Source organism: Oikopleura dioica, chromosome 2 (genome assembly GCF_907165135.1).
Source record: "Oikopleura dioica chromosome 2, OKI2018_I68_1.0, whole genome shotgun sequence".
In the NCBI taxonomy this organism is placed as follows: Eukaryota; Metazoa; Chordata; class Appendicularia; order Copelata; family Oikopleuridae; genus Oikopleura; species Oikopleura dioica.
The window spans coordinates 13,763,209-13,789,397 of record NC_137292.1 but is presented as its reverse complement, the minus strand read 5'-3'; the positions used below and the strand labels follow the sequence as shown (position 1 = coordinate 13,789,397).

The window sequence follows — 26,189 nt, the reverse complement described above, 5'->3', positions numbered from 1 at the left end:
CGTGCATTTTTGGTAATTTTTTGAGTTTTTTGATGTTTTTATTTTGCATGAGATTTCTGCTGAGCTTTATTTCTTGATAATTACAGTGATAAATGACGTGTGATAAATTTCAGCATGTCTATCTGACAACGAATGGAAGACATGTATGTTGACAATATAATCGGATGGTTTCAGAACAAAGGAAAGTTCAAAAACACATCTGAGTCTTTCGATTTCTCAATTTTGACTTATTTTTGGACTAAAATCAGTCGCTGATTATGACCTTCAAATCTGGGAGAAATCGGTGGTTCGTCGGGAACTACATGAAGAGTTGACAGTCGAAGGAAGTCGAAAAGCGCCAGTTCCGGAGCATTTGATCGACTTAGACCTCGTTCAGGGAAATACGTTTGCAAAAGCACAGCCGCTCGAGTCTGGACTGACGCCATGGATTCACGGAATTATGCTTTCGGTTTTTATGCCGCTAAATGTCACGTGGTGGAAGGAACGCACCTCGCTAGGTTTTACAATTTTCCTGATTTGTATTTGGCTCCAGGGTTCTGAATCTTAGCTCAAGCTCAAAAGGCGATTGCACTTATTCTTTTCGTCTTTTTCTTAGCGTGACTCACGAATTGATTAAGAACCCTGTTTGGCTCTTGATGGCATTTTCACTGACAAGTTATTACTCGAGCCCGGAGAACTCGCACAAAGTCCCGTTAAGTGAAGTGATCATTCCGGTTATTTCGCTGGTGATCCTTTCGGTTTTGCACTGCGTCATCAGCCAAACGAAACCCCTCGAATGCAAGAGATCATCGCGACACAAAGCACACGCTGCCAGAAGAACAACAAGATCGAAGACTCTTCGCCGATGCTCGATTTTTTCGGATATCGGGCCTTTTGCCGGGCTTCGAAAAATGTACGCAAAACATTCTGAAACTCCATCGTCAGATTCAACATCACTGGATGCGCCGAAATCGTCAAGAGTTGCCAGTTGTAGGAAAAGAAGATCGAGAACGCTTCACTTGGAGAATCAGTTTTTGAGGAAGAGAAATCACTTTTGCAATTCTGATGAAGATGATCAGCGGGATATTCAGCCGCTCATTCGAAGAGGTAAAAATCATTGAAATTGTCAAAAAGAAACTGATATTTGGAATAAGAGCGACTATCGGACGATTCTTCAAGCTCGACAGGCGAATCTACTGACAATGACAGTGACATAAACTCAGACTACAACGGGTAATACATTATAACATCATGAAAATCATCCCATATCTTAAAAATTGTGCGCTAAAAATGAATGCTTTTTTAAAATCTTCCTTTTGCAGAGCTCCCCCAAAAGGTATAAAATGGTGATTTTTGAGGCGTTGAGAATTGGTGATAATTTTAAATTATTAATTATTCGCGGTGATTACAAAATATGAAAGAAAAGGAGAGAGAGAGAGCCTGGTGATCATTTATAAGCAAATTTATTATCCAAGAGTAGCTCCAGACGTGGTCAAACCTGGACCAGAAAGAATTCACGTCCGATTATGGGAATCCAATCATTGGGTCAAGGCGTCAGTTTCGCTGGTTGATCTTGGAGCTCTTATCATGAGAAAGGTACTCTTTTAGCACTCTTTAAAATCCACATCAATTGTTTCCGCAGGTTTTCCAAGAAAAGCAGACAATTTCTCCATTTTGCCTGGGCTTGCTCTTTGCCTTCCTCCATGCCTTGTTGCCAATGACGAACAGAATCTACCGTCACTCCGCCGCCCTGCGCAACTTCTCCTGCCATCACGATCTTTTCCAAGTTGCTTACGAGATTAAAACAATAACATTTGCTGGTGCTCCCTATCTCGTCATTTGCAGTGCAATCTGTCGCTTTTCCATTTCCGCCATCGTAAGTCCTCAGAAGATAATATTTCAAATAGTTAATTTCTAGCTCTACTTTCTGTTGTCCATCTCCTTGCGCGTGTACAGCCAGCGATTACTGGCAGCCAAGCACTTTTCGCACCTAACTTCCGCCCGCCGAGCGCGCAAGTCCGACCTGCCCCACTTTCGTCTGAACAAAGTTCGCAACATCAAACTCTGGCTCTCCCTGCGATCCTACATTCGCCGCAGAGGAGCGCAACGATCCGTCGACATTTTAGTCTCCTCTGGATTTCTTCTTGTTTTGACGCACTTATCCAGTAAGAGATATTTCGGGAAAAGTAAGACGAAGCGACAAAAAAGCGACACTTCGTGGTTCTTTTCCTCTTATTCTCCCGATCAAATTATTCAACCCACTTTTAGCCTTGGCAATTAGTTTTATTCACGGGAACATTTTCGAAGAATCGTCGCCCTTTCTCTGGGAAGTGACTTTCAACAGCATTACGAGTGGCATCTTCATGATGCAGATCCTCACTCAAGGAAGCAAGATCAACCAACGATACATGAACTCCTCTGGCTTGATTACGGAGCAGATCAATCTCTACCTCAGAATGGACAGAAAGCCGCATAAAAAGGAGGCGCTTAGTAGAGCAAACGCAGTTTTGGGCCTCGCGGTGAAGCTAATAAAAGAAATAGAGGTACCCAAAAGAACCTTCCTGCTTCCATTTTCCAATCGATTATTTTCAGTCTCCGTTCAAAGTGTACGGCCTGGTGATGTCTCCACTTTTGTACAACGTAACTCGAATGATCATTTTATCGGCGTTCTCCGGCGCCGTTTCTGAAATGCTGGGCATCAAGCTCAAGCTCTGGAAAATCAAAACCGGATAGTACTTCCTTACCTTTACAATTTAAAATTTTACCATTTTCTCTTTTATCTTCAATTCTTCCTTTTCCTCAAGCCCGTTTTATTTAATACGTATTTTATAATTTACGATTCCTAAATGTTCAAACTCCGCTCTCCATTAATTTCCAACGAATGTTGCTCTTATTTTCTGTGCATATCGCCACGATATACTTTCAGTTGCTCAAATATCTGTAAATGGCCAAAGGTGTGTTGAATAAACGTTTAAATGTCTTCAATTTTTCATCATTACGGAATTATACACCGACCTTTTCGATTTTGCTAAAAAATCAATTTTCATTGACAAAAGTTTTTCTTTTTGTCGATTTTTGAAAAAAGAGAGAAAAAATGAAAATTTTCTCGTTGGTGGTAGTTATTATTCAAGGGCAATACGCCCCAACAGCAAGTGTGCCTGATACGACAACGGGAGAGTTCCGAGAGGTTTCATGCTGGCACTGTGATGCTGTAAATATGACACAATGCGATATGATCGGGGAGATGAAGCCGTGCTTAGGAGAGAATGATGTGTGCATGATTGAAGTGCGAAAGAGAGAAGGAGAGCTTGAACAGGTTTTTGGCCACAATCATTGAGAATATAACGCTTAAACTGTTATAGATCTGCATGGGCTGTAAATCAAGACGAGCATGCCTGGATAACAAGAAGCAAAACGCGAGAGGACGATGGCGAAATCACCAATGCCGACCTGAGCCCTGGTGGAAAAAAGCACCATCTGTCTGTCGCCAGTGCTGCAACGATTCTGATAACTGTGCACGTGACTTTGTACTTCTTAACGATGGCTTCGGTCCGTTCGACCAGTCAGAGTGGAATGAAGATCTTCTTCTGTGAACACTTTTTTTATAAAATAATAAAAAAGACAAAAAAACTGAATAAATTCTTAAAATCTTTAATTTTAGTGTACTAGAATGAGGGAGGAAAGTATACCATGCGTGTGTATAATTGACGCTGGCGGCCAGTATACAAAAGTTATTGACAGACGAATTCGTGAGCTACAAGGTTTGCCTTTTGTTTTTTTTTTGAGTTATCTGAACTTGTCAATTGTAGTTCGTAGCGAAATACTTTCTCCGGCAACAGAAATCGCTGTTCTGAAAACGTTTAGCGCGATTATTATTTCTGGAGGACCGAGCTCAGTTACTGACGAAAATGCGCCAAAGTTGAGCGCAGAGATTTTAAATATGAACATTCCCGTGCTTGGAATCTGCTGGGGCATGCAATTCATCAATCACGTCAATGGAGGCAAAGTCGTCGCGCTTGAGAAAAGAGAAGACGGCGTTTTTCCGATCACAGTTGTCAACACGGCATCAGAGTTGTTCAAAGGCCTGCCGGAAACGCAGGAAGTCTTGTTGACGCACGGAGATTCAATAACCAAAGTAGCTGATGGCTTCGAGACAATTGCCAAAAGCGGAGACATCGTAGCCGCGATCGCCGATCCCACCAGAAAGATATTCGGTGTTCAGTTTCACCCAGAAGTTGATCTGACAAAATTCGGAAAAGAGATCTTTTCAAATTTCCTCGACATTGCCCAAGTGCCCCGTTTATTTACAGAATCGTTTCGCGATGAAGAGTGTATCGCTGAAATTAGGAGTCAAGTTGGAGAAAACGGAAAGATTCTAGTGCTCGTTTCTGGCGGCGTCGATTCTTGCGTCTTGGCTGCGTTGTGTTTTAAGGGGGATTTCCCTACGTGGTACAGATCCCTACCTGGTACAGATCCCTACCTGGTATAGATCCCTACCTGGTACAGAAATAAAAATGTACCAGGTAGGGATTTGTACCAGGTAGGGATCTGTACCAGGTAGGGAAATTCAAAATAGAAATTTTTTAAAATCGATAATCAACACATTAACCCAAAACATAATTCTACTCGACCCCCCATCGATAATAATTTTTTATTTCAAAAATGTTTCTTTCATTATGTTTTCGTATAAACCCGAAATCCCTCTCTCCGACACTTATTTTAGTCGGTGTTTGGGAAAATCCGTGGTCGATTTGGTCAGTCGGGTCGGACTTTTGGTCGGTTCTGATCAGATCGGTGGTCCGTTTGAAGCCTTCTTTGCAAATTATATGGCATTTCTCTGATTCTCTTTCTGAAGAGCCACAGTAACTTCCAACCGGGCATTTACAAATTTTCTTTGGCGAGCAGTAGCCTTTAAAATCTCTGTCTCCTCCACAAACGCATGTATTTTTCACAGGATCGCAGATACTATTTCCATAACAAGTTTGGCAGGTCTCTTCAGCGGCCCCAACAGTCCCGAAAAAGTAATTCGGCAATTTTCGAAGGCTAACTAGAGATCTGACCGGCTGAAGATGCTGCTGCCTTATCTCACGATAGCTGCTGCTATTGTCAGAATCATCAGTTGCATTTTTGCAGCAAGAAGCAGGATTGACATTGAGCAACTGTTGGATTTGCTTGAAAGGCACAGTAAAAGAAGCTCCAGCTGGAATCAGCAAGATGCCACTTTTTTCACTCTCTTCTTCAACCAAATCAATGGCCAAATGATCCACTTGAAGAAGAAATTTCGCCAGGCAAAGATCACTTTCGCCAATATTCCTTATTCTTATGCTCGCAAGATCATCAAGGGAGATTCGGACATTGTCGTAACCTTCTGTGTTTTCGAAGGTGAAACGGAATGCTTTCCTTTTTATTGTTAAATTGCATAGTAGAGCTTCCCCTATAATCTGTCCGGAATATTTTAAGATTGAAGGTAAAATAATAATAAAAATGATTTTTTGAAGATTGTGTCTCTTCAATTGTGCCATAATTGTGCACATTTCAAAAGTTTCTGACACATTTTTTCTTCTAGAATCAAATAATTTTATAATAAATTACGTCTTAAAGAGTTTATAAGCCCACCAAAATGATCCCCTTGCTCAACGATTTCAGAGAAGGCCTTTGGAGCATAAATGACCCTGTTTTTGTGAGCATAAAACGGACCACCGATCTGATCAGAACCGACCAAAAGTCCGACCCGACTGACCAAATCGACCACGGATTTTCCCAAACACCGACTAAAATAAGTGTCGGAGAGAGGGATTTCGGGTTTATACGAAAACATAATGAAAGAAACATTTTTGAAATAAAAAATTATTATCGATGGGGGGTCGAGTAGAATTATGTTTTGGGTTAATGTGTTGATTATCGATTTTAAAAAATTTCTATTTTGAATTTCCCTACCTGGTACAGATCCCTACCTGGTACAAATCCCTACCTGGTACATTTTTATTTCTGTACCAGGTAGGGATCTATACCAGGTAGGGATCTGTACCAGGTAGGGATCTGTACCACGTAGGGAAATCCCGTTTTAAGGCTATAGGAAAAGATAGAGTGAAATGTCTTCATATCGATAATGGATTTATGCGCAAGGGCGAGTCGGAGCAAGTCATCAAGGTATTTTCCTGCTTATTTTATCGTTGCTCAATGAAGTTTTGTAGAGCTTGACTGACATTGGAACGCCAGTAGAACTTGTCAACGCGCAGCGAATGTTTTACAACTCATCATGTCAAATTTACGGGTCAAAGCCGGAAGATTTGCTCCAAGAACCGAGCCAGATCCTCTGCAAAACCATCGATCCCGAACAAAAGAGAAAAATAATTGGAGATACTTTCATTAAACTTGTCAAAATCGAAGCAAACAGAAGAAACTTGAGCATTGATAATACAGATGTTTTCTTGGCTCAAGGTACACTTAGGCCAGATTTGATTGAATCAGCTAGTGCGACTGTTTCTTCTCATGCGGATGTAATAAAGGTACAAGACTTTCATTTTCCCATCTTAATTTACTGTTAGACTCATCATAATGACTCGCCAATGGCACGACAGTACAGAAATGCTGGTCGTCTTGTTGAACCCCTTCGCGATTTTCACAAAGACGAGGTCCGCAGACTAGGAACTCGTCTCGGCCTACCAGAGTCGATTGTCAAGCGCCAGCCTTTTCCCGGCCCTGGGCTGGCAATTCGAGTCATCTGCGCTGATAATTTCCTCGTTCAAGAAGATGAGGGCCCCGCTCCTTTATTAAAAATGCTGTCGAATTACAGTCACTGCTTGAAAACACCGCACACGCTGCTTGAAAAGATCAAATCATCACTCTCGTCTTCCGAGCATGACCGCCTTGAGAAATTCACAAGGTTGTAGTAGCTTTTTTAAAATCGAAGTAATAATTCAAAATTAGAGATGCGAAACTTTACACATCAATCCTTCCGATCAAATCAGTAGGCGTTCAAGGAGATTGCAGGAGCTATTCTCAAGTTGCTTGTATTTCTGGCCCTCCAATGTGGACTGAGCTAGTGTTTTTGGCGAAAATTATACCGAGAATTTGTCACACGATTAATAGGTTTGTAGCTCACTCTTTTCGACATGGAATAAACTTTTGACTAGAGTTTGTTATTTAATGGGAACTCCCATACGAGATAGTCACTTTCCGAACGATACAACACCAACTACTCTTTCTGAATATCCTCTTAGCCAATTGAGGTAAGATGAACTCTGTTCTGCAAGTCTTCATGTTTTGCTTCAGAGAATGTGATCATAGAGCAAATACGATAATGAAGAAACACAATCAATTAGACAACGTTTCTCAGATGCCAGTAGTTCTGCTTCCTTTGCATTTTGATAGAGAGCCGTATTCAACCAAAGTTGGCTCGTGTCAACGTTCAGTCGTTATAAGGTAGTTTCTGTACTCTGTCTCTGTCTTAGAATTTTCAGGCCGTTTATTTCTTCCGATTTTATGACTGGTCGAGCTGCAATCCCAGGACAAGATTTATCAGAAGAATGCGTAAACGAAATGCAAAAAGAACTCTGCGAGGTACTAGCAACAAGTAGTCTTTGGACTCAGTTTATTTCTAGGTTCCCGGAATAACTAGATTACTTTACGATTTGACTTCAAAACCGCCCGGTACAACGGAGTGGGAATAGACTTTATTTACAAACTGCCACTCTCCTTGTTCCAACTTCCACCCCGAATGTGTATCGAAACCTCGAAAATAAACACAATACATGTATTTTTTAAAAGTTGTGTTGAGGAAAGTGGAATGTTCGCAGTATACTTTCGGTGAGTTGAAAACAAGAAGAGCAGTAACTTTAAATTATTGGGGTCGTCTGAGAAGAGGTTCGTACTCGCTGTAGATATCCAAGAGATCATCTAGTTCATCGTAAGACATTTTGCTCATCATCGAGTCTCCTGATTTTCCAAGAAACAAACATTGGAGCAGGATCGTCAAGTCAAGAGCGACAGTCCCAAGTGAGCCAAGCAGCCAAGGTAAATGCTGCATGACGAAGTACTTATAAGAGTGGCCATCCTCTGCCTTGCTGAGTAAAACAGAAGCAGCGTAAGCAAAGTTTGCAACCACAGCGAGCAGGAAAGTGAAAGGATGAACGCCTTCAGTTTTGCCCCGCTTGAAGTTTTTGATAATTTGAGGCAGCCGAGAACCCAGGTAAAACAACGTAGACATCAGTCCAACGAGGTAACCAATCTCTTCGGCGGTGGACTTAAATGTCAATTTTTCTGTCCCAAATGTCTGTTGTGTTGTCAAAGGAATACCGACAACCAAGGCTGCTGTCGAAAGAGATTGCCAATCCAAAGGATGGTTGGTTTGGTTCTTGAGCGTGTAGTAGAAAAACTGAGCGATGATTCCTACGTCCATCATAACGTAGTAGATCGCTGTCAGAGTTTGAATCGGGAACTGATGCGTTAGTAGACATCCTGTTAAGTTGGCACTGAAATCTTTGATAAGTTGACAGAAATGAAAGCAATAACTAATTGAAGCCGCATAAGGGGGAACCGATGAGCAGAGATATGTGTTGATAATTAGAAATAAAAGCTTACGTGTCTCCAAAGAGCCAAAATATTAAAAACCAAATTGACAGGGCATCATCGCAGCGTCCTCTTTTGTAGTTCTCATAGAGTTGAGGCAAGTAGACGAGGAACCAGCACAGAATTGAGAAGATTCCGAGGAAAAAGCCGACGGTCTCAGTGGGCGAAGAAACGCACTCACCGAAAAGAAGGAAAATCCACTGTATTCCACTGTCGCAAGCACTATCAGCTGTTGCATTTATTGCTTGAGTGTTGTTCTCAATGTTCATATTTGCAATTTTGCTTTGTCTCGATGAAGATAGTTGCATTTGTGATGGAATTTATATTCCCGTTATTGCTCTCGAACCCATCTATTTGAAGAGCGCCATCTCAAAGCTCCAGTCGAGCTGCACCACGCTGACCGCCTTTTCCGATACGGAACGATTTAGGAGTAATTATTTAGTTAGTCGCCTGTCAAACTCTGAACCATGTTGGTTGATGACTCGGAAAATTCACGAGTCAGTAGTATTATGAAGAGAATAACAGCAGTAAGGATTCTTTTAAAACTATCAATGAAAGCTACACTGTACTGTTTTTGTTTTCTAATAAAATTTCCAAAAAAATTTTTTCAAGAATTTTGCAGTATAAGATTATTTTTTCTTATTCTTGTCATCCCCACATCCTAAATGAAGAGTCGAGAGATTCAAAGAATTATTGATTATTATCAATCGGCCCTTCCGTTTATTGATTTCTGTAATTACACAGTCGCACCTTCTGCCGGAAGACAATTTTATGCTCCCACTTTCAAATTTTCGATTTCAATGTCCGCTTCATCGTCAAGTGCCGTCTGGTATCAAACCGAGGAGAAGGGAGTTCGATTTCAATGATTTTTATGGCGTGTTATTACAGCAGAGAAAATCAAGTACTCGAAAAACATCTGGGATTTGACACAAATCATTTGTGTCATCTCGCCACTTTAGCACTCACTCTCTGTAATAGATCTTGATGGACCGTCCAGGATAGTGTTCTGTTACTAAGACTTTAAGGAACAAAGACATCTGTTCAATATTTGACTTAGAGCCTCCAAGTTAGAGGTATCCTAAAAATCGTAACAGGTGGGAAAATTTTCCTTTTGTCAATAAATATTGTGGGTTTTTAGCTTACTTGGAAGTGTTTACCAAGGTGTTACCAAGTGTTTAGGGGTAAAGTTCCAAAGATAGATACAAAGGTTTTTCACCAGGCAAAGGCCTTCCGAAACCTTTTGGAACCCCTTACAGTAATTTGAAATTTGCTATTTTCTATAACTGAATTGAATAGAATTCAGGTCTCGAATCAAGTATCGTTGAGCTGTACATTATGGTCGAAATATTCGTGAGGATTAATTACTTGCGGCTAGAATTATAGAACTTGCGCGCCACTGCCTCGGGCTTCTTCCGCTATCAACAAGCTAAAGTAAGATTTCGGGTTTATCGGTTTTTCATTTTTGTCAGTACTCATTGAATTATAACTTGCAATGGAGGCAGTTAACATGATAGCGGAAGAAGTACAGAGCATGCGGCCGAAGATTTCACTTGCTTTCAAGGAACTAAATTCTACACTTGATGCGATGGGCAGATGCACAAAAAAATTGTTTTACTTTTTGATTTTTATGATCTTCGTGATAGTTTATATGATGAAACAGCATACGCAGAAGGAGCTTTTACTCGATCCGGATCATCCGTTTAGGTAATATTTATTTGTGAACATACGTTTCTTTATTATGTTTATGCAGAGGACATGTTCAAATATCGATGGAAGATCACAAAAAACGAGTCGAAGATCTGAAACAAGTCGAGGAAGATCTAAAATATTGGGGAGCAAAGGGAACTTCCGACGATAACTAGCCATTTTATTCTACTATTCTTCACAAACTACCAAACCAGATCAAGTCCAGTACTTGGCAAACATAAAGAAAACTCTTGCTGTTTGAGTTCACCACTAGATTCTTCTGTGTATTTATTTGCCTGCGACTAATAAACAACATATCCATGCATAAAGCCGGGTGCTCGACTTGCATCGTCTCAGTAAGAACTAGAAATGAGACTGTTTTCAACATTTTTAATAGGGGCGGCTATCGCTAGCCGTTCCACCCGCAACTCTTGGAAGAAACTCGAGCGAGAGGGGACTTCTAAGTATGACGAGCTCAAGAAAGTCACTTCAAAGAGCGACCACGGCGAAGAGATCACCGAGATCGAGAGACAATGGGAGGTCAGCCTCAAGGAAGGTCACCAGCAGGTTGATATCTTTGTTGGGCGAACCTCCCTTATTGACCGAAACCCCGGACAATGCTCGCTCCACTGGAATCTCTGCCCAAATCATTGTACCCTTGATCATGAGCTTCCCGATAAGTTCACGAAAATTCGCGGTAACATCATGGCCGAGCACAAAAACTACCAAGATCGAGTCAGTGCGGCACGAGACGAAATCGTCGAGGATCTCAAGGGCAAGATGGATGAGTTCAACGGCTTGATGACCGACATCTCAAAGAACAGGAATGAGCTTGAGGCTCAAGAAAGTCGCTTTCTCGCTACACTCCAGCAGGATTACCAGCGAGTTCAAAGCGTCAACGACCGCCTCATGGCCCTCCGAGATAACGCCCGAGAGGACAAGCAAGGATACATGGAGCTCAATAAGCGTGCCAGTGATGCCTACGACTCTTGCTACGACCAAGCGCCTTGCTTCGGAACTCAGCGATGCCGATTCGGTGTCCCATCTGGCTCCTCTTGCGCTGATATCGTCGAAGATCTCACCGAAGAGACTGGCTACCAATCTGAGCTTCGAGTTTCTTCAGGTGTATACATGGTCAACACGAATGCTGGTGCCAAGCCCGTTCAATGCGAGTTCAGCTCTTCTGGAAACGCCTGGACTGTCTTCCACCACTACGAAAACAGAACTTACTCAGCAGGCAACTGGAAGAACGGATTTGGTGCAGCTGCCAGCTTCGGTGATGCCGCTTGCGGACCAGCCAATTACTGGGCCGGTGATGATTTCATCGACGCCGTTCTGGACAACTCTGACAAGCTCCTCGCGCAGACGGATAACGACGTTTCCGTCTTTAACATCAGGTCTTCCCGAGGTCAGTATCAGGCATCTAACGGCTCTCCAATGTGCGATGGTGGATCGACTCTTGATGCCAATGCCGTCTCCAATGTTCTGAACAACCATCGTGGATATGAACAGTTTACTCGACTCGCTGTCGGCCAACTGAAAGAAAAGAACGACCATCCTAAATGCCTCGCTGTTGGCGATTACGGTGCATACGGTGGTGGACCAGTATACGAAGGTGGTGACTACGGCTCATACGGAGGCAAGGACTACTACGGATAAATTATTTCTTTAAAAAATTCTTTTGGCCCTAAATTTTCTGTCCAATAAATTTGACCCTAAATTGAAATCAAGGAAGAGTTATAATTTGCAAAGCAATTTATTGAAAATATTATACAGCAATGATCATTCTTGACAGTTTTTCAAAATTCACTGTACTGCATTATTTTTTACAGAACAGTACAGTGAATAGCAAGGTAGTTTAACGAGTTTGTTTTTTTCACAGTGAGATATTTTTTCGGATGAAGCAAGTTTAATTTTTGTTTTGTGAAGTATCAGAGCATAAGATATATCAAAGAGAGGTGCATTTTTATATATATTTAAATAAGATGAGGTTTATGATCATGACATTTTTGGTTCGGCTTTTGAAGATCGGATCATTTTCCGACTTACTAGTATCAATAGTCGCCTGAGTTTGGCAGTGAACTGAGGTTCGATAATCTGTTTTCTTTTCGTTTGTGAAGGAAGTGGTTTTTGTTGTTTTTGCTCATTCGTATGATTACGTATTGGAGCAAGTGTGGCAGCAGATTTCGTTAAAGTTATGTGAGCCGCAACTGCTTCGTATTTTCGTGCAAGCTTGATACATATCCACACATCTCTCCGGTCTCATCGACGTTGATGGCATTTGCGTACTGTACACAGGGCAGCTGAAAAGTTCAGTCGGCATAAAGTCATTTGGTTTAATCTTACCTTTGGATATTACAAGCCTGAGAGCTAAGTGGCTTCCGTCCTCGGCATCCTCGCCTGCTTCTGCACTTGACTGAGCGATGCTGTTCTCCTCCCCCGCATGTTTTTGAACACTAGAATTATTTAAATGAGCTTTGAATACTTTTAGGGTTCTTACAGAAGTCCACGCTCCTGTTCGCCAATTTGCAAGTTGCCGCCTCGATGAGGAGTTACCACGTCGCCCGTGGCACCGTCGCCTGCAGTTGCGTGTCTGATCTGCTGGCCTTGAACCTTGGCAGTTTTCGCTGTGTGAGAGAATTGAAATATTATCAATCCTTCGACAGGAAGCTGCCCTCGTTTGCTCTCCATTTACAGTGCCAGAGCTATGCGAAGGACATTGAGCAGAGCACTAAAATTATTTTAAAAAAGAAATCTCTAGAATGAGAGAACTTACCCTTGACCACGTTGAAAAGGTCCACTTTGCGGTGCAAGGCGTGATTTGACAGGTCTGAGAGTCTTTTATTGAGTTCATCCTTTAGTCATGCAGTCAAAGAGGGATTATGCACTTTGATTTATAGCGCGTTCAGCTTGTACTCGGCTTAAGTTTAAGTATCTCCAATAAACTCTGAAGTTTTTCAGCTAATGATGGATCAGCTGTTTAACAGTCCATGTTACTGTTATTCGCAGACATAGAAAGAACCTTTCCTGATGGTTTTGGCTCGTTTTGACACTGATCTGTCGAAACAATTACTTCTTGTCCGTTTATTTCCTTTATACATCGGACTATTCTCGTGGCTGTTCCATGACCACAATTAGCTGAACAGCTTCCCCATTCACTAGATTCCCATCTTGCAAGAGCAGGACAGTCTTCGAGCTCGCACGGCTCTGTTCTCCATCGAGGTGGTGGATCTTTGCAGTGGTCCGAGGACACCTTGATTTTTGTTGCTTTCTCAACACATGTCGATTTGATGACTTTTATTCCTCCAACTCCACAGGTTTTAGAGCATGCTTCCGGCTCGTCTTCCCAAACATAAGGATCTTCGACGAGTTCCGGACTTATCTCGTCCAGGACAACATCACGGCTTATGTAGTAGCTGACGGTGAAAGTTGGCTGTCCATAATGTACTTTTGACATGAATCTTTGTAAAAGTTCGAATGCTGAGCCAACACAACTTATTCAAAAAGAGAATAAAGCCGTTGTTTATTACAGGAAGAAGCACTTCCTTCCACAAATTCTCATTTAATATTTCCGCTCTATTGGAAGATGAGCTGTCTGATATTGACCCTCAGGACATTTGATCTATTTCAGCAGATTCTAGGTGTAAGGAATCAAAAGCGATGCGGTAGGGACTAGAATCATAAAAATCACTAAATCGTGTCGCTCAAATCAGCTGCGCACATAAAATAATGGTCCAGCTTGCGTTTGAATTCAGAACTCTTTCCTAACAGAAGTCGCCAAGGGCCCCGGCGAAGAGATTTCTTCTTTGGACCTGATTGACCGCTCATAGTACCACTCGGAGCCAGCCAAGGTCACCTGAGCAGCCATTTTTCCAGAAAAGTCAATCTCAGTAGGATCATTGTCCAGCGAGCTCATTTGGAGTGATGAAGTGGCTGCGACCGCCTAAAAATTACGCTGAAGCATGACCTAACGACTACTGTATTCAACCTGGCTAATTTCGACGTTGGTAGCAGTTGCTGGGATCTCTAGAGGTTTTTCCCGTCCTCGTGATCCCGCAACCCACACGAATCGCTTATGAATGCATGAAGTAGAATCACCTCCACAGACTCCGCATTTATCGAGCTCCATACCGTCCATGGCTCCGTCACAACCGATTCGTCGGCATTTTCCTTCATAACAATAGCTTGTGCCATCCTGTAAAAGTTTCAATAATGATCAGATCATTAAAATCCCAAGAAATTCCTTGCGGATCATGCTTTTTACGTACCTTTCCGCAGCTCGTGCCGTCTGCGACAATCGTGCTGACGACTTTAGTATCGTACATGTCGCCAGTACTTTGGCATTGCAGTTTACATGATCGATAGTTTGCTGCCGTAAGGTATGGCTTCCACGAGTTGTTGCTCGACGAGGTACCTGTCAGCGCGCGTAGTGAGCGGGCACGGTACGAAGGCTGGAGTTGTTTACATTGATCCTCTCGCGAGAACATTGAGTACGTATCACATGCTTCGCCCATGCAAGTCCTAGTATCTTCGTGATTCCCTCTGCAGTACAGTCCACCATAGGCAGGCGCAGGATCGGAACAGGTTCTTGTTCGAACTCGAACACCAGTTGAGCCACATTCCGCCGGGCAAGGAGACCAGGAGCCCCAAGATCCCCAGTTACCATCAATTGCACTTGAGTAACCACCTTCTCGGACACAGCTTCCTTGTCTGCACCATTTTCCACGGCCACAAGATGTGCCTTCTGCGGGAGGCATTTTCATCGAGATGCATTTTTGTCCGTAGAAAGTGTCCGCAACGTTGCAGAAAAGGTATTTGCAAAGGTCGTCGCCCGCGGCCGCATAAGAACACACCGAGCTACTTGCTCCGTAGGCGAGTCTAGACGAAAAGTAAACCATCTGATGGAGAAACAGGTGGATATTTTCAGCTTCGAAAATAGAGAGGAAGTGATTATACATACCTGCATTGTTCGTCGGCCGAGTAAACTTCCCCGGGTAATTGGGGACGGATAGAGCGCAATGACCGGAGTCTCACAGAACTTGAGCTGCTCGTTTGATGAATCGTTACTGGCTTTGAGCGCCTAGAGGTTTCTCGCAAGCAGTCAGATCCAGGACTGTATAGGAATTGCAATAGTTTTCTTCGGGAACACTCAGACCACTTGATTGACCCTGAAGTAGAGCCGGCAAGTTTCGACGCCATGAGCATGCCTTGAGAACGGAAGCAGGAATTTTGATCTCCGTCATGCATTATTCCAAATGAGTGTCCCATTTCGTGCGCGGCGGTGTAGGCAGTAGCGAGGCCGGAGTCTTGACTAATCGAGCAAGAACGTCGTCCCTTAGAGTCGCACATCCCACCGATGTTAGCAAAACCGAGCGTAGGACAGCTAGGGCGATAGCCACCGACGCAAATGTCAACTCCAGTGAGGAAAATTGCGTGATCAGCGGGATGCAAACGCTTTCGTCTGTAGTAATCGTGTTGGTACTCACAGAAGTTTCTCAAGGTCACTTCTGCGTCTTGATAGATGCGGAAGCGATCCCGGTGCATTAAAATCGTGTCAAGGATTCGAAGTTCGATTCGTACGCCCAGGCTTGGATCTCTAAATTTTTGAATGTTAGACACGATTATCTAATCTTTGGAATAAGCTATTATCCGCTGACATGCTGTACCGGATTCAGAGCTACAGTTGTTACTTTATTCCGTTTCCTTGACTCAGGCATGCTATGCGTCGTAATCGCTTGATTTTCACCTCCTTTAGGTTGAGTAGGGGTACCAAGCCCGTAAGATATACGGCCACGGTAGGCTTGGGTTTAGAAGCGGACCTTGGACCTGGCCTCGGGTGAGTGAATGAAAAATTCGTAATGAGTAAAGCAGCAAGCGCGGTGGGCCTGTAGCCACGCTTTAGCAGCTTTATTCACGGCAATTTATGACCAAACTAGTTCATAACTCACCCATTTCTCACTCAGTCTAATACTCACTGTAATAGCATTCGACACAAAACGTCAATGGAATTCGCAATGAGAAAGGACGTACCTGTAGATATTAGACATGATTCCCAAGATCGTCTGCAAGTAGAGTTTGACGCTATACAAGTCGCGATGCTTTTTGATGAAGGCGGAATCAACAACGATCATCAATTCGATAACAAGGTTCTCAGTCGGGTCGACTAAATAAACATTATCATAAACATGATTTTAAAGACGCAATAAGTAATTTATTTCGAAAGTCTATGAATAAGTTGCTAGAATGAACTTTTCAAAGGGGCCACTTAGTTTTCTCCCCAATTTATAGCGTCAAAGACCTGTTATAAGCTCCTTTGAGAAACTGTATGTGACGTATTTCTAGCGCTTATTATTTAGTTTCCTGGATCGAGGAGATTTTCGGGCATGAATTATTCCCGTGACGTAGGACAATCCTACCGAAGTTACGTGCTATGAGTTTTATCAATTGGCGGGGGATTGGCTGGCTGAATCACTCCATAAGAATTCATAAATCCCTCGACTTTTGGCTTGGCCAAAAGTGAACTAAGTCGGCGGCTGATCGGGAACAAAGCCGATTTACACATTTCTGAATAACGCTTCCATGGAGAAGTTTGGACAAGATAAATGCCTTATCTCGCTTAGTTTTTATGACGCCGAGGATATTAATATTTCAACGTGCTGTTTGATAATGATATCTGCCGTTCGCAATGCTATAAACTTGTGAATGTCTTGCAGACAATATCAAATCGGCAAAATTCGATCGAAAATGCTGGAGAAGCATTAAATTTTTTGTTATGATGGCAATTCGTTTATAGAAAATAGAATTTTCGGAATTATAGCAGTAAAAACTAGGAATTTAACAATTGAATCTAGTTTGAAAAAAGTGTAAAATTAATTGGATATAAATCGGTATTACGTATGATGTTCCGGCCAGGTGGGTCTTGGGTCACACTCAAGGTATCAAAATGAACTTATAAATCGCGCCATTAACTTCGAAACTCGTATGAAGTCAAGTGCTTGTTCTGCGGGACACTTGTTTATGCCAAGATTAAAAATAGAAAACGAGTCTATTACATAAGCACTTTTTTAAATCTGGGAGGAGATTCAGCTGGAGAATCTTGACCGTAACGTTAATGGCTATTAACCCCCCTAATATGTCGATTATTGATGACTGGCTTTCGTGAATTGAATGGAATACCGTTCGATTCTTCTACCGCGAGTTTATTTGGATTAAATTACATTATCCCTGTATTGGCAGTTCTGTACAGGTGTCTCCCGGTTCAGAATCGACTCCGGAGCCGGGCTGTCTTTATTTCTCAAAAAGACAATGAATCGTCTCGCACTTGAGGAACTATTTTTATAAACTAAGCACAAATCCCTCACCTGCGCTTACAATGAAAAGATGGAAATTCTCCCAAAGTGCTTCCGCTGATTTTTCAGCAGGCTTTCGATTCTTCCGGTCAAATAGCTTAGCCACTTATTGAACGAGAGTTCATTTCCCTCAGTTACGACAGAAAGACACTTTATATAGAAATAATTAAGGAGCTCCTTTGTTTTAGCGCGGTAGAATGAGATAGAATGTTTGATTCTAGGAACGGCTAGTTATTTTATTATCGTGATTACATGCGTGTAAACTGCATTAATTATGTAACATGATTTTTCTTTTATAAATGGATGGCTTTATATCACAGGTGTCCTTTTTTGTTTCTTTGAGAGAATCTCTTTAATTCGGAGCACTGCCGCCTTGCCGTAAATCATTTAACCTTGCTTGGCAGTAAATCTACGACAAGTCTGACTAACAACTTGTCAAAGAGAAACAACACTCAAAGCCCACACATTTTTAAGGCAATACTTACGATTTCGTGACGAATCTCGCCTAACGCGAGATACTTCTTCCTTTTTCTGATTGATAATGTCCAGTAGATCGATGCCCGGATATACATCATCGTGGAGTTTGTCGGGAATCGGGTAAATCACGATCATATTTTTACTTCGATGGCTTTACTCAATAACCCTAACCCAAACCCTAACCCTAACCACATAATGGTCCACATTGGTTTCATCCGATTTGCAAGTGAAGCCTCTTTCCTGAGTCCGAAATCAGAAGCATCCATCGACTCGACAAGAAAGTCATTGCCGTTAAGAATCACGTGTCCACTCGTGCCCTCATTGCATAAGTTTAAAGTGCCTTCGGAAGTTGTATTGCTCTCCACGAGCCCTTCAGGAGCACTCTTCACGGCGAAAATACACTCTTCTCCAAAATTCGATAAGCTTAAAAGCGGTCACTTCTGATCAGCAAATTGAAGGCTCTTACCTAAACGCATCCGACTCGAGTTCGTATTCAAGACTTATGGTGGTATTTTCGAAAACTGAACGTCTGTGGAATAAGCCGATTTCGTGATCGCCAGACAACAGCTGTAACCTAAGACGAGAAATTTTATTACCGAAAATTTGATTAAAATGAAACTTTCGACGTTGGAAAGTTTGAACTTTCTTGGAATGAAAAGAAAAGTGAATAGAAAAGAGACTTCGTCATAAAAAGATACAGTTGCACCTCTTCTCTACGTTTTACAGTGGCTTTAAAATTATTTATAGATATTTATGGAAGAGATTGAAAGCGCCAGTGGTCAATGTTTTGAATAATTTTCTGTAAAGAACGAATTTCTAAGGAGAAAAATTACATAAGCCCATAACAAAAATGGAGCCTAATAAAAACGGTGTCCTTGTATGTAGTATTTTAGTATTCTAGCTGTAAGTACCTAAGTGTGCCCAGATGCGCGGCGGATATTGTGGGATGCGGTAAGACGTTGACCTCAGCGAGAGAATAACTTGATACGGGTCATCAAGCACGCTCCAGAGTTACTAGAGACAGAGATTTCAAAAATCGAGAATTCAAAAACAATGAAATTCAAGTTTTTTGTATTCTAACTTGTCACCCGTTTCCTTGAACTGGGAAATTTTTCATCGAGGTGTTTTTGAAACTTTGCGTGATCGTCGGTGTACCAAGGCGGGGTTGAACATAGTGATGCTTCTATCAGATATATCTAAAGAAATAATTAGCTAAGCATGTAATGAATTGCTAAAAAGGTCAAGCAAGGCCATGATCAGTCTGTGAGAGGTCAGTCAAGTTCAGGAAATCGAGCTAATAAAGATCTGCCGCTTGAGCACGAGCATCGTCAGATCTACGGAACATTGCAGGTGCTACGTGGTGGGAACACCTTCCGAACGCTGTGGATTAATTTATTGAGCTTGAGCGGAAGCAGAATCACTCTGTCGCTCAGGCCATGTTTTTCTACCTCGATTGCATCATGTGTAGATATTTTTTATTTAACTATTTTGTCTAATCCTTACGCAGCGAAATTTGAATGTAGGCTTCAAGTCTATGGATTAACCGGATTTCGAGGAGGATGGATCAAGGATGATAAACAGATCTTGAGCTCATTTTTTCTGTATTTTTTTTGATCAAGATAATTCAAAAGCTGACTTTCTTTTACAAAACAACTCCGATAGAAATAGCGCGATTCAAGTGTTCAAAAACGCATTTTTTAGACAATTATTTTGCTGCGCCAGAAATTCTTCTGACTGGGAGACGATTCCTAAGAAAATAATCGAGCCATAACTGGTCCATTCCATGACTGAATGATAGCCCGCTCGTTTTGTGATAGAACGCGTCTAAACACAAAAGACAATGAGTCTCCCCGCGCTGTCTGTGCCCCCGAATCGTGTAAAAGGTCAACTTCATATTTATGACAATTTATTTCGCTCATATCACCGTCCAAGTCCTTCTTTTTTTACTGCGAGAAGAAACGGTCAAGGTCATCATCTCGAGGTCAAGTGGGTAAAAATATTCGAAACTGAAATTAATCACTGATTAGCTTGTTGATAAACATTCTGGCCGGGAGAATGAGTGATAAGACTGACAGGTTAAAATCACTGTGTGTTCAAATAAATTTCAGTCGGTTATGAAAGCTCCTTTTCAGACGGTTTTGTCGACCAGGAACTAATCGACGAGTTTATTAATTATTGATATCAAAGTCAGCTCACAACAATAGCCCCTCGCTTCCCCTCGGAAGCATTTACACATAAATCTTGGTAAGTAAATAAAGCATCAAAGCTGAGTGAAAATCATAAATCGGAAATGTGCGCGCCGTGAATACGGATAAGTGTTCGTAAAATCGCCCGGGCGAGTACCGCGAGTTGGCCAGCACAAGCGCCGCCAAACTGCCGGCCAAAATTCCAGATTTTCTCTCAAACAAGAACGCTTCCGTTTTGGCATCAGCTTTTATATCAATACCGGTTATAGAAATCAGGAGTATTCTTTGGTCAACACGAAAAATTGTATTTTCAAAATCTCATTTCAAAAGTCGGCTTTTTTGGAAAACCCGTGATTTTCGGGAGGCACTTTAAATAAGAAAAACCTGTTTTTACTTATGATTACGCAATTTCCTCAAAAATGTTGCTAGATAAATGATTAAACTATCTTAAAATGAGATTTAAAAAATTTGGCTAGTCACGTGACTCGATAAATTTGAGGACGCGAATACGTTAAAATTGCGATTTTCGAAGAGGTGGGTTGACGTTTCGCTCTCTACCGCCAAAATGTGTTGACGAAAAAAAAAATTTAAGAAAAATGTTGTTAGATCTAAGTTTGTTCTTTCTTCAACCGAAGAGAAAATTTGAAAATCTAAGCTCTCCTGGCTTTGACCGCCGGTCTAAAATCGGCTATTTTCGAAAAACCTAGTTCTACCCCCTTAACCCTAAAATGCATGATGACCAATTATGTTCCCAGTAAGATACTGCTAAGTACGCCCTATCAAAAGTGTCTGAAATGAAGATGATACTCAACTGAAGCAACAATTATTTTAGCTGATGAAGCTCAATTGAACAAAACTGCTCTTGAGAAGCATTAAGCTCCTTCAGAAAAGTGTCTTGAGGTGTCTTAGGTTGTTTACAAAATTTTCTGAAGCTTCCATTCTTTTCCTTTGTTGAATTTTGCCTCTCGGAAGGATTTGACTTTTTATTCTTTTCAGAAGAAAAAGTGATGATCAAAATTATTTTTTGATGATTTTTTTTTGCTTGGAAAATCGGAAATTGAAAGCTCTATTTATCAAAAATCAATAGCAAATTATTATCACTAGTGCATGTTTGCCTACAGAAGTGATAGTAGAGTCTTCTTATATCCAAAGTTCAATACTTTTTCATTGATAGGAAAACGCTCCCGTCTCCGTTTTCAGACCGGTTCGATTGGAAGATTGTTTGTGATTGTTGTACTCGTTTTTTATGGACCATAAAAATTGTCGTCTTTTTGGCAAAATTCAAGCTCAGTTTCAGAAGCCTATGCTTTGGCTATAGTATCGAAAATGAGCACGAGATAGCCTCTTGTTGAATTTTGGACTCAGATGGTCGGAAGTCACGTGAGTGGATTTTTGCTGACTTCTTAGAAAGATCTAAAGCTCTTAGAAGCTCCGGAACTGCCTTACACTAACTTTGTTAATCCCAGAATACAGCTGTTATGTAACAATGAAAGATGCAGACTCGAAGAAAATAGCTGCTAGTAAATTTTATTCCATTGTTATTTTCTCAAATCGTGGTTAAATATTGTATTTCGCCATTTTTTGTATTCTTTCAGAGTCGGCTTTTTGAACTTTCTGAAATTCTGAATCAGCGCATTAAAAAATCATTACCCGCTCAATAGATTTTTACGTTTTACGACCAGCATTTAAAATTTCAAAGAAATGCATAAGTAAGTTCTTCCCAGACCTTCTGACTGTAGCTTGACTGTAAGAACCTGGTTTGAACAGTTAAGGACGCAATGGCTTTTGGCATACTTTCAAGACGCTAATTGATTTTTATTAGATTCTGAAGAAAAAATGTCAGATGTCGAAAAATCAGCGTGCCCTCTGGCAGGGACAAACCTCGCCCGGAGGGTGTAAGTTCACGGGCGTTTTGAAGATTTACAGTTACGCAATATACATTCCGCAAGCCGCGCAAATGTTTAATCCCCTACCTCCCCTCTGGCTGACTAAGAGCAATTACAGTCTTTCATTAACACTGTAAGATGATTTCAAAAAACTTTTTGTGGGGCCGGAAATCGTAAAAAAACTGCAAGTGCAGTTTTCTTCAGCTCGTCAAGACGAGTCGAATGATGGGTCTAACTCCTGATAACTCTAAGGATTTACCGGTTTACCGGCTGGTTACCGGAAAATACGTTGTCACCGGCCGTTTTTGTTCGAGAAGTGATAGACTAATGTTTGACACCGGAAATTGTTCCTTATAGTCAGTTCTCCTGCAGCCTAAAAGATGAAGGTTGTATCAATTCTCTGAAAAGAGTAATCACTAAAATACTATTTTTGGCGAAAATGGGACTAGAAATTAGGAACGTGCAGCAACAACAAAATTTTAGTAAAAATTACTGTTTTTAGTGATAACTCTCTTCAGAGAATTGATACAACCTTCATCTTTTAGGCTGCAGGAGAACTGACTATAAGGAACAATTTCCGGTGTCAAACATTAGTCTATCACTTCTCGAACAAAAACGGCCGGTGACAACGTATTTTCCGGTAACCAGCCGGTAAACCGGTAAATCCTTAGAGTTATCAGGAGTTAGACCCATCATTCGACTCGTCTTGACGAGCTGAAAAAAACTGCACTTGCAGTTTTTTTACGATTTCCGACCCCACAAAAAGTTTTTTGAAATAATCTAAGCCCTTTCATTCACATTTTTACGGTCAGTTGGATCAAGTCTGAATAGAAACATAAACCTCCGGTCAACGAATATTGATTTTTTCAATATTAAAAATTTTAATATTCGAAATTTTTCTTCCCTTTTTTCAAGGTACTTCCGACATTTTTAGCCTTGATACATGACCGTGGCCATCAAAAGCGGGATTTAAATTTTTGACAGCGCGAACTTTTGGTCAAACGCGAAACGTCTGTGGCCTGTGGCTCGTGTCCTCGTCCTTTCCCACGAAAAGAGGGGAAATCATCGGTTGCTTCGGATGATTATCGTTTGATTTCCTACAAGCTCTATCCTCTCTTCTACACTCATTAAATTTATTGGCAGGGTTAATTCATTAAATGATTATAAACGGTGATTTACCAACTTCCTCGTTGGTTCCCTTTTTAGTAAATTATACACTAATGCTAAGTATGACTTGGCCAGTATTGTCTATTATTCAATTCTAGTGATAACTGGTAAAGTCTGGTATTTGACCGCCTGGAATTGATAGAGACAGATGTCTCCTTTTCCAGAGATAACTGTAATGATTTCTCTAAATAAGAGAAAGCTCTGTAAAGCTTTAAGTTCTGACGATTCCATAGAATTATTGGATGGGCGACAAAATTCTATTTGTAGAGCACTCGAGCTATTAATAACTCAATTTTATAGAGTTCAAAGGCTTTAAACTTTATCTTTCTTGTGGCTTCGAATTTATATATTCGAGACATCGGCAATCTGTGAATATATTATTCAAGCCATCAAATGAAGCTAGACCACCCCTGGCGAATAAGGCGGCTACAAAAAAAGTTCAAAGCAACTTCCGAAATTGCGAAGCGATTTCAAATTATTAAGAACTTGACCTGGTAAAAAAAACTTGCAAATTTTAAATACTGACTACTCCCCTCTCACAGCCTAGAAAATTCATCCTTTAGCACTGATCAAGCTTAGCACCTTACTGTACTTACAAGTATGCTCAGGCTCGTTTTCAGCATGCTGGAAATTAATCTTCTCTACTCTTCTGTTCTTTCTCTCTCTCTTTTTGTCTGTTTCGTTTTCTTGTTTTATTTTTCTGCTTGACAAACTAGCTTCTTCGGCTTTGGAGGAAACTAGAATTTCTCTTTGTGAGTTGTTGAGGCACGAGTCGCACGTGTGCCCAATTCAGAAGGCGTGTGTGCCCGAGGAGCGCGGTCGTCTGGCGCGAACTAACGATTTCAGAAAAATAAGCAACTTGAGTCTCTCTAAGTATAATTATATCAAGTGGCGGCAAACTTGGCGACCTTGGCTGAGTAGAACCCTTCCCCGCTTCCGAGGCAGGGCGATGCGCGGCCGCGCGCGCTCCGGCCGCCACCTTGAGGAGGCGCTAATTAGCGCAGCAACGCAAAATGCGCGAAATGACGCTCGATCTGTCTGTTCTAGTGCTGGTATGATGAAATTCACAATCACTTACTGTCTCCTAGGATGTAACAATTTAGAGCTGGAATAAGGATAAGGGTTCAAATAATCGAGAAAATCATCGGAAGTAATAAGGTTTTTTTGCAAGCGAAATATTTGAAGAAATGTCTGTCAGACATGTCTAAAAACAGAGTTAGAGTTAGGGTTAAGAATTAGTGCCGATATCCTTCAGTATGAAGCTTTGCTCCTTAGACTAGGTTATCGATAAGAGCGGCAGTAAAATATGTTGAGCTGGATTTACATGTCAACTTTTGAGCACTTCCCTGCATGTGCATGTCCCTGTTGACAGCGCAGCTGTGGGTTAAGCAGCGAAGATATCCACACCATGTCGCGCATATTATCTGAAAGATCCTCTCTCCCAAGGTTAAAAAATCTGAAGCGAAAGGAATGCGCCGCGGAATCGCTGAGCATGTATTCTAGTTGCCCAGCTTTACTGTAACAAAGGAGGGCATTCTATTTTTATAACACCACGTTCGTGCCTGATTACACAGATTTCGGCAATGAACGTGAGAGAAACGGAAGTCTACCACCTTGCAGCCCGCGGCTCAGATCAGCGCAAAATTTTACAATAAAAAGAAACCAAATACAGACATGATGGAACACCCCGTTCTCCGAAGAAAACTTTCATAACTCTAAGAAATGCACAGTAACATTTCTAATTTGTAAGCAATTTCTAATTGGAAGCAGTGAGTGACAATATCTCTCACCTGCCCAAACGGCTCTGCCCATTTTTCGAGGGCCTCCAGCTTTGAGTCCTTCTTTCACTCCGATAAACGACCATAAACGAGGATCATTCATGTAACAGCTCACTAGGAGAGCTTTAACCTTTCAGATTTAAATTATCGTTCGGCGTCTCATAAAGATGCTGTCTCCTAAAATCAGATTAATAAAAGCAAACAAATATTTTATTCGTTATGTACCAACGTCATTTTGTAACGGGGTTTTATGGCATCCGGTCTATAACTGACAAACGGATCTCATTAAACGATCTAAGAAGTAATACTTTGATCGCTTTTTCTTCGCTTAGGCGCCGGGTTCAGAACGATGTTTTCTACTTTTTACAGTAATGCTGAAAATCATGAATAATTGTCGAGAAACTGCGCCCGGCCGTCTGTCAGCCGGGGCCGTTCCAATTACTCCGGAAAATTTTTCATTACAAATCAAATCGCTTCGAACTTTTTTCTTACTCTCTTGTGCCTACTATTAATCACATAATTCAATTTTAATGCCCGGAAATTATTCAATCCTCTTGATAAGTTATCAAGATAACCGCAGGTAAACAACCGCAGAATCAGCTTTTAGTCGGACTCAGATGACCCTTCCTTCCAATCAGCCTGGAAGTACTAATAAGAAGATTCGCGTGATAAGGAATGGGCTTGTTTATTGATGCATTCCGACTCGCAAATCTTCAACGGGAAAAGAATGATTCTACTCGTCAAATAGAGTAGAGGACTCAGCAGCTTCTTGACAGCTGGAGGAGCCGTACCACAACTCACGGGCTTACTCTGTCAATACGCGCGCTAGATTCCCTAGACAGTGCAAATATACAGCTCCATTTAACTTGTTAGTAATTTCCATTGAAAAATTCATAATATTCTAATCATGTGGCCGCGAAACAACAAAAATGCGAAATTCGCTGCGCGCCCGTCTGGCGCAAATTGTCAACTTTTGCTGGAAATCGGCGACTTCCGTCGAGCATAAGACTCGCTTTACAAGCCTGTATCTATCAAAACACATGATAGTTGATGCGCGTGTCAATGTTTTTGGAATTTCAGATTTGTACTCAGCACGGATTCACGTGACTC

At 41.5% G+C, this 26,189-nt stretch overlaps 4 protein-coding genes across 5 annotated transcripts; 2 read left to right on the top strand and 2 right to left on the bottom strand.

Moving 5' to 3' along the window:
• The first annotated feature begins 597 nt into the window (after positions 1-597).
• On the top strand, positions 598-3,581 carry LOC145700328 (protein PHTF2-like). Its single transcript, XM_081777578.1, has 8 exons — positions 598-1,086; positions 1,134-1,212; positions 1,455-1,575; positions 1,622-1,855; positions 1,898-2,144; positions 2,248-2,522; positions 2,572-3,295; positions 3,342-3,581. The coding sequence occupies exons 1-7, from the start codon at positions 636-638 to the stop codon at positions 2,710-2,712; spliced, it is 1,548 nt and encodes a 515-aa protein (XP_081633704.1). The 5' UTR covers positions 598-635; the 3' UTR covers positions 2,713-3,295; positions 3,342-3,581.
• A 37-nt stretch (positions 3,582-3,618) lies between these two features.
• On the top strand, positions 3,619-7,655 carry LOC145700323 (GMP synthase [glutamine-hydrolyzing]-like). The gene is made up of 10 exons (XM_081777575.1): positions 3,619-3,740; positions 3,789-4,412; positions 6,050-6,129; positions 6,174-6,488; positions 6,528-6,865; positions 6,910-7,071; positions 7,116-7,211; positions 7,255-7,404; positions 7,443-7,542; positions 7,584-7,655. The coding sequence occupies exons 1-10, from the start codon at positions 3,650-3,652 to the stop codon at positions 7,650-7,652; spliced, it is 2,025 nt and encodes a 674-aa protein (XP_081633701.1). The 5' UTR covers positions 3,619-3,649; the 3' UTR covers positions 7,653-7,655.
• Positions 7,656-7,665: 10 nt separating this feature from the next.
• LOC145700334 (lysosomal amino acid transporter 1 homolog) lies at positions 7,666-8,830 on the bottom strand. The gene is made up of 2 exons (XM_081777585.1): positions 8,563-8,830; positions 7,666-8,453 (listed from the first exon to the last, which is right to left on the bottom strand). The coding sequence occupies exons 1-2, from the start codon at positions 8,817-8,819 to the stop codon at positions 7,823-7,825; spliced, it is 888 nt and encodes a 295-aa protein (XP_081633711.1). The 5' UTR covers positions 8,820-8,830; the 3' UTR covers positions 7,666-7,822.
• A 3,132-nt stretch (positions 8,831-11,962) lies between these two features.
• Positions 11,963-24,205, bottom strand: LOC145700320 (A disintegrin and metalloproteinase with thrombospondin motifs 18-like). 2 transcript variants are annotated; one of them, XM_081777573.1, is made up of 16 exons: positions 23,898-24,205; positions 19,163-19,258; positions 18,974-19,047; positions 18,529-18,636; positions 18,305-18,485; positions 18,071-18,206; positions 16,267-16,399; positions 15,197-15,832; positions 14,505-15,114; positions 14,225-14,431; positions 14,004-14,179; positions 13,266-13,700; positions 13,013-13,076; positions 12,737-12,967; positions 12,583-12,692; positions 11,963-12,539 (listed from the first exon to the last, which is right to left on the bottom strand). In XM_081777573.1, the coding sequence occupies exons 1-16, from the start codon at positions 23,922-23,924 to the stop codon at positions 12,392-12,394; spliced, it is 3,372 nt and encodes a 1,123-aa protein (XP_081633699.1). In that variant the 5' UTR covers positions 23,925-24,205; the 3' UTR covers positions 11,963-12,391. The 2 variants fall into 2 exon arrangements, with proteins under 2 accessions (XP_081633699.1, XP_081633698.1); XM_081777572.1 differs by having other exon boundaries at positions 13,266-13,707; positions 14,011-14,179.
• Between the last annotated feature and the right edge of the window lie 1,984 nt (positions 24,206-26,189).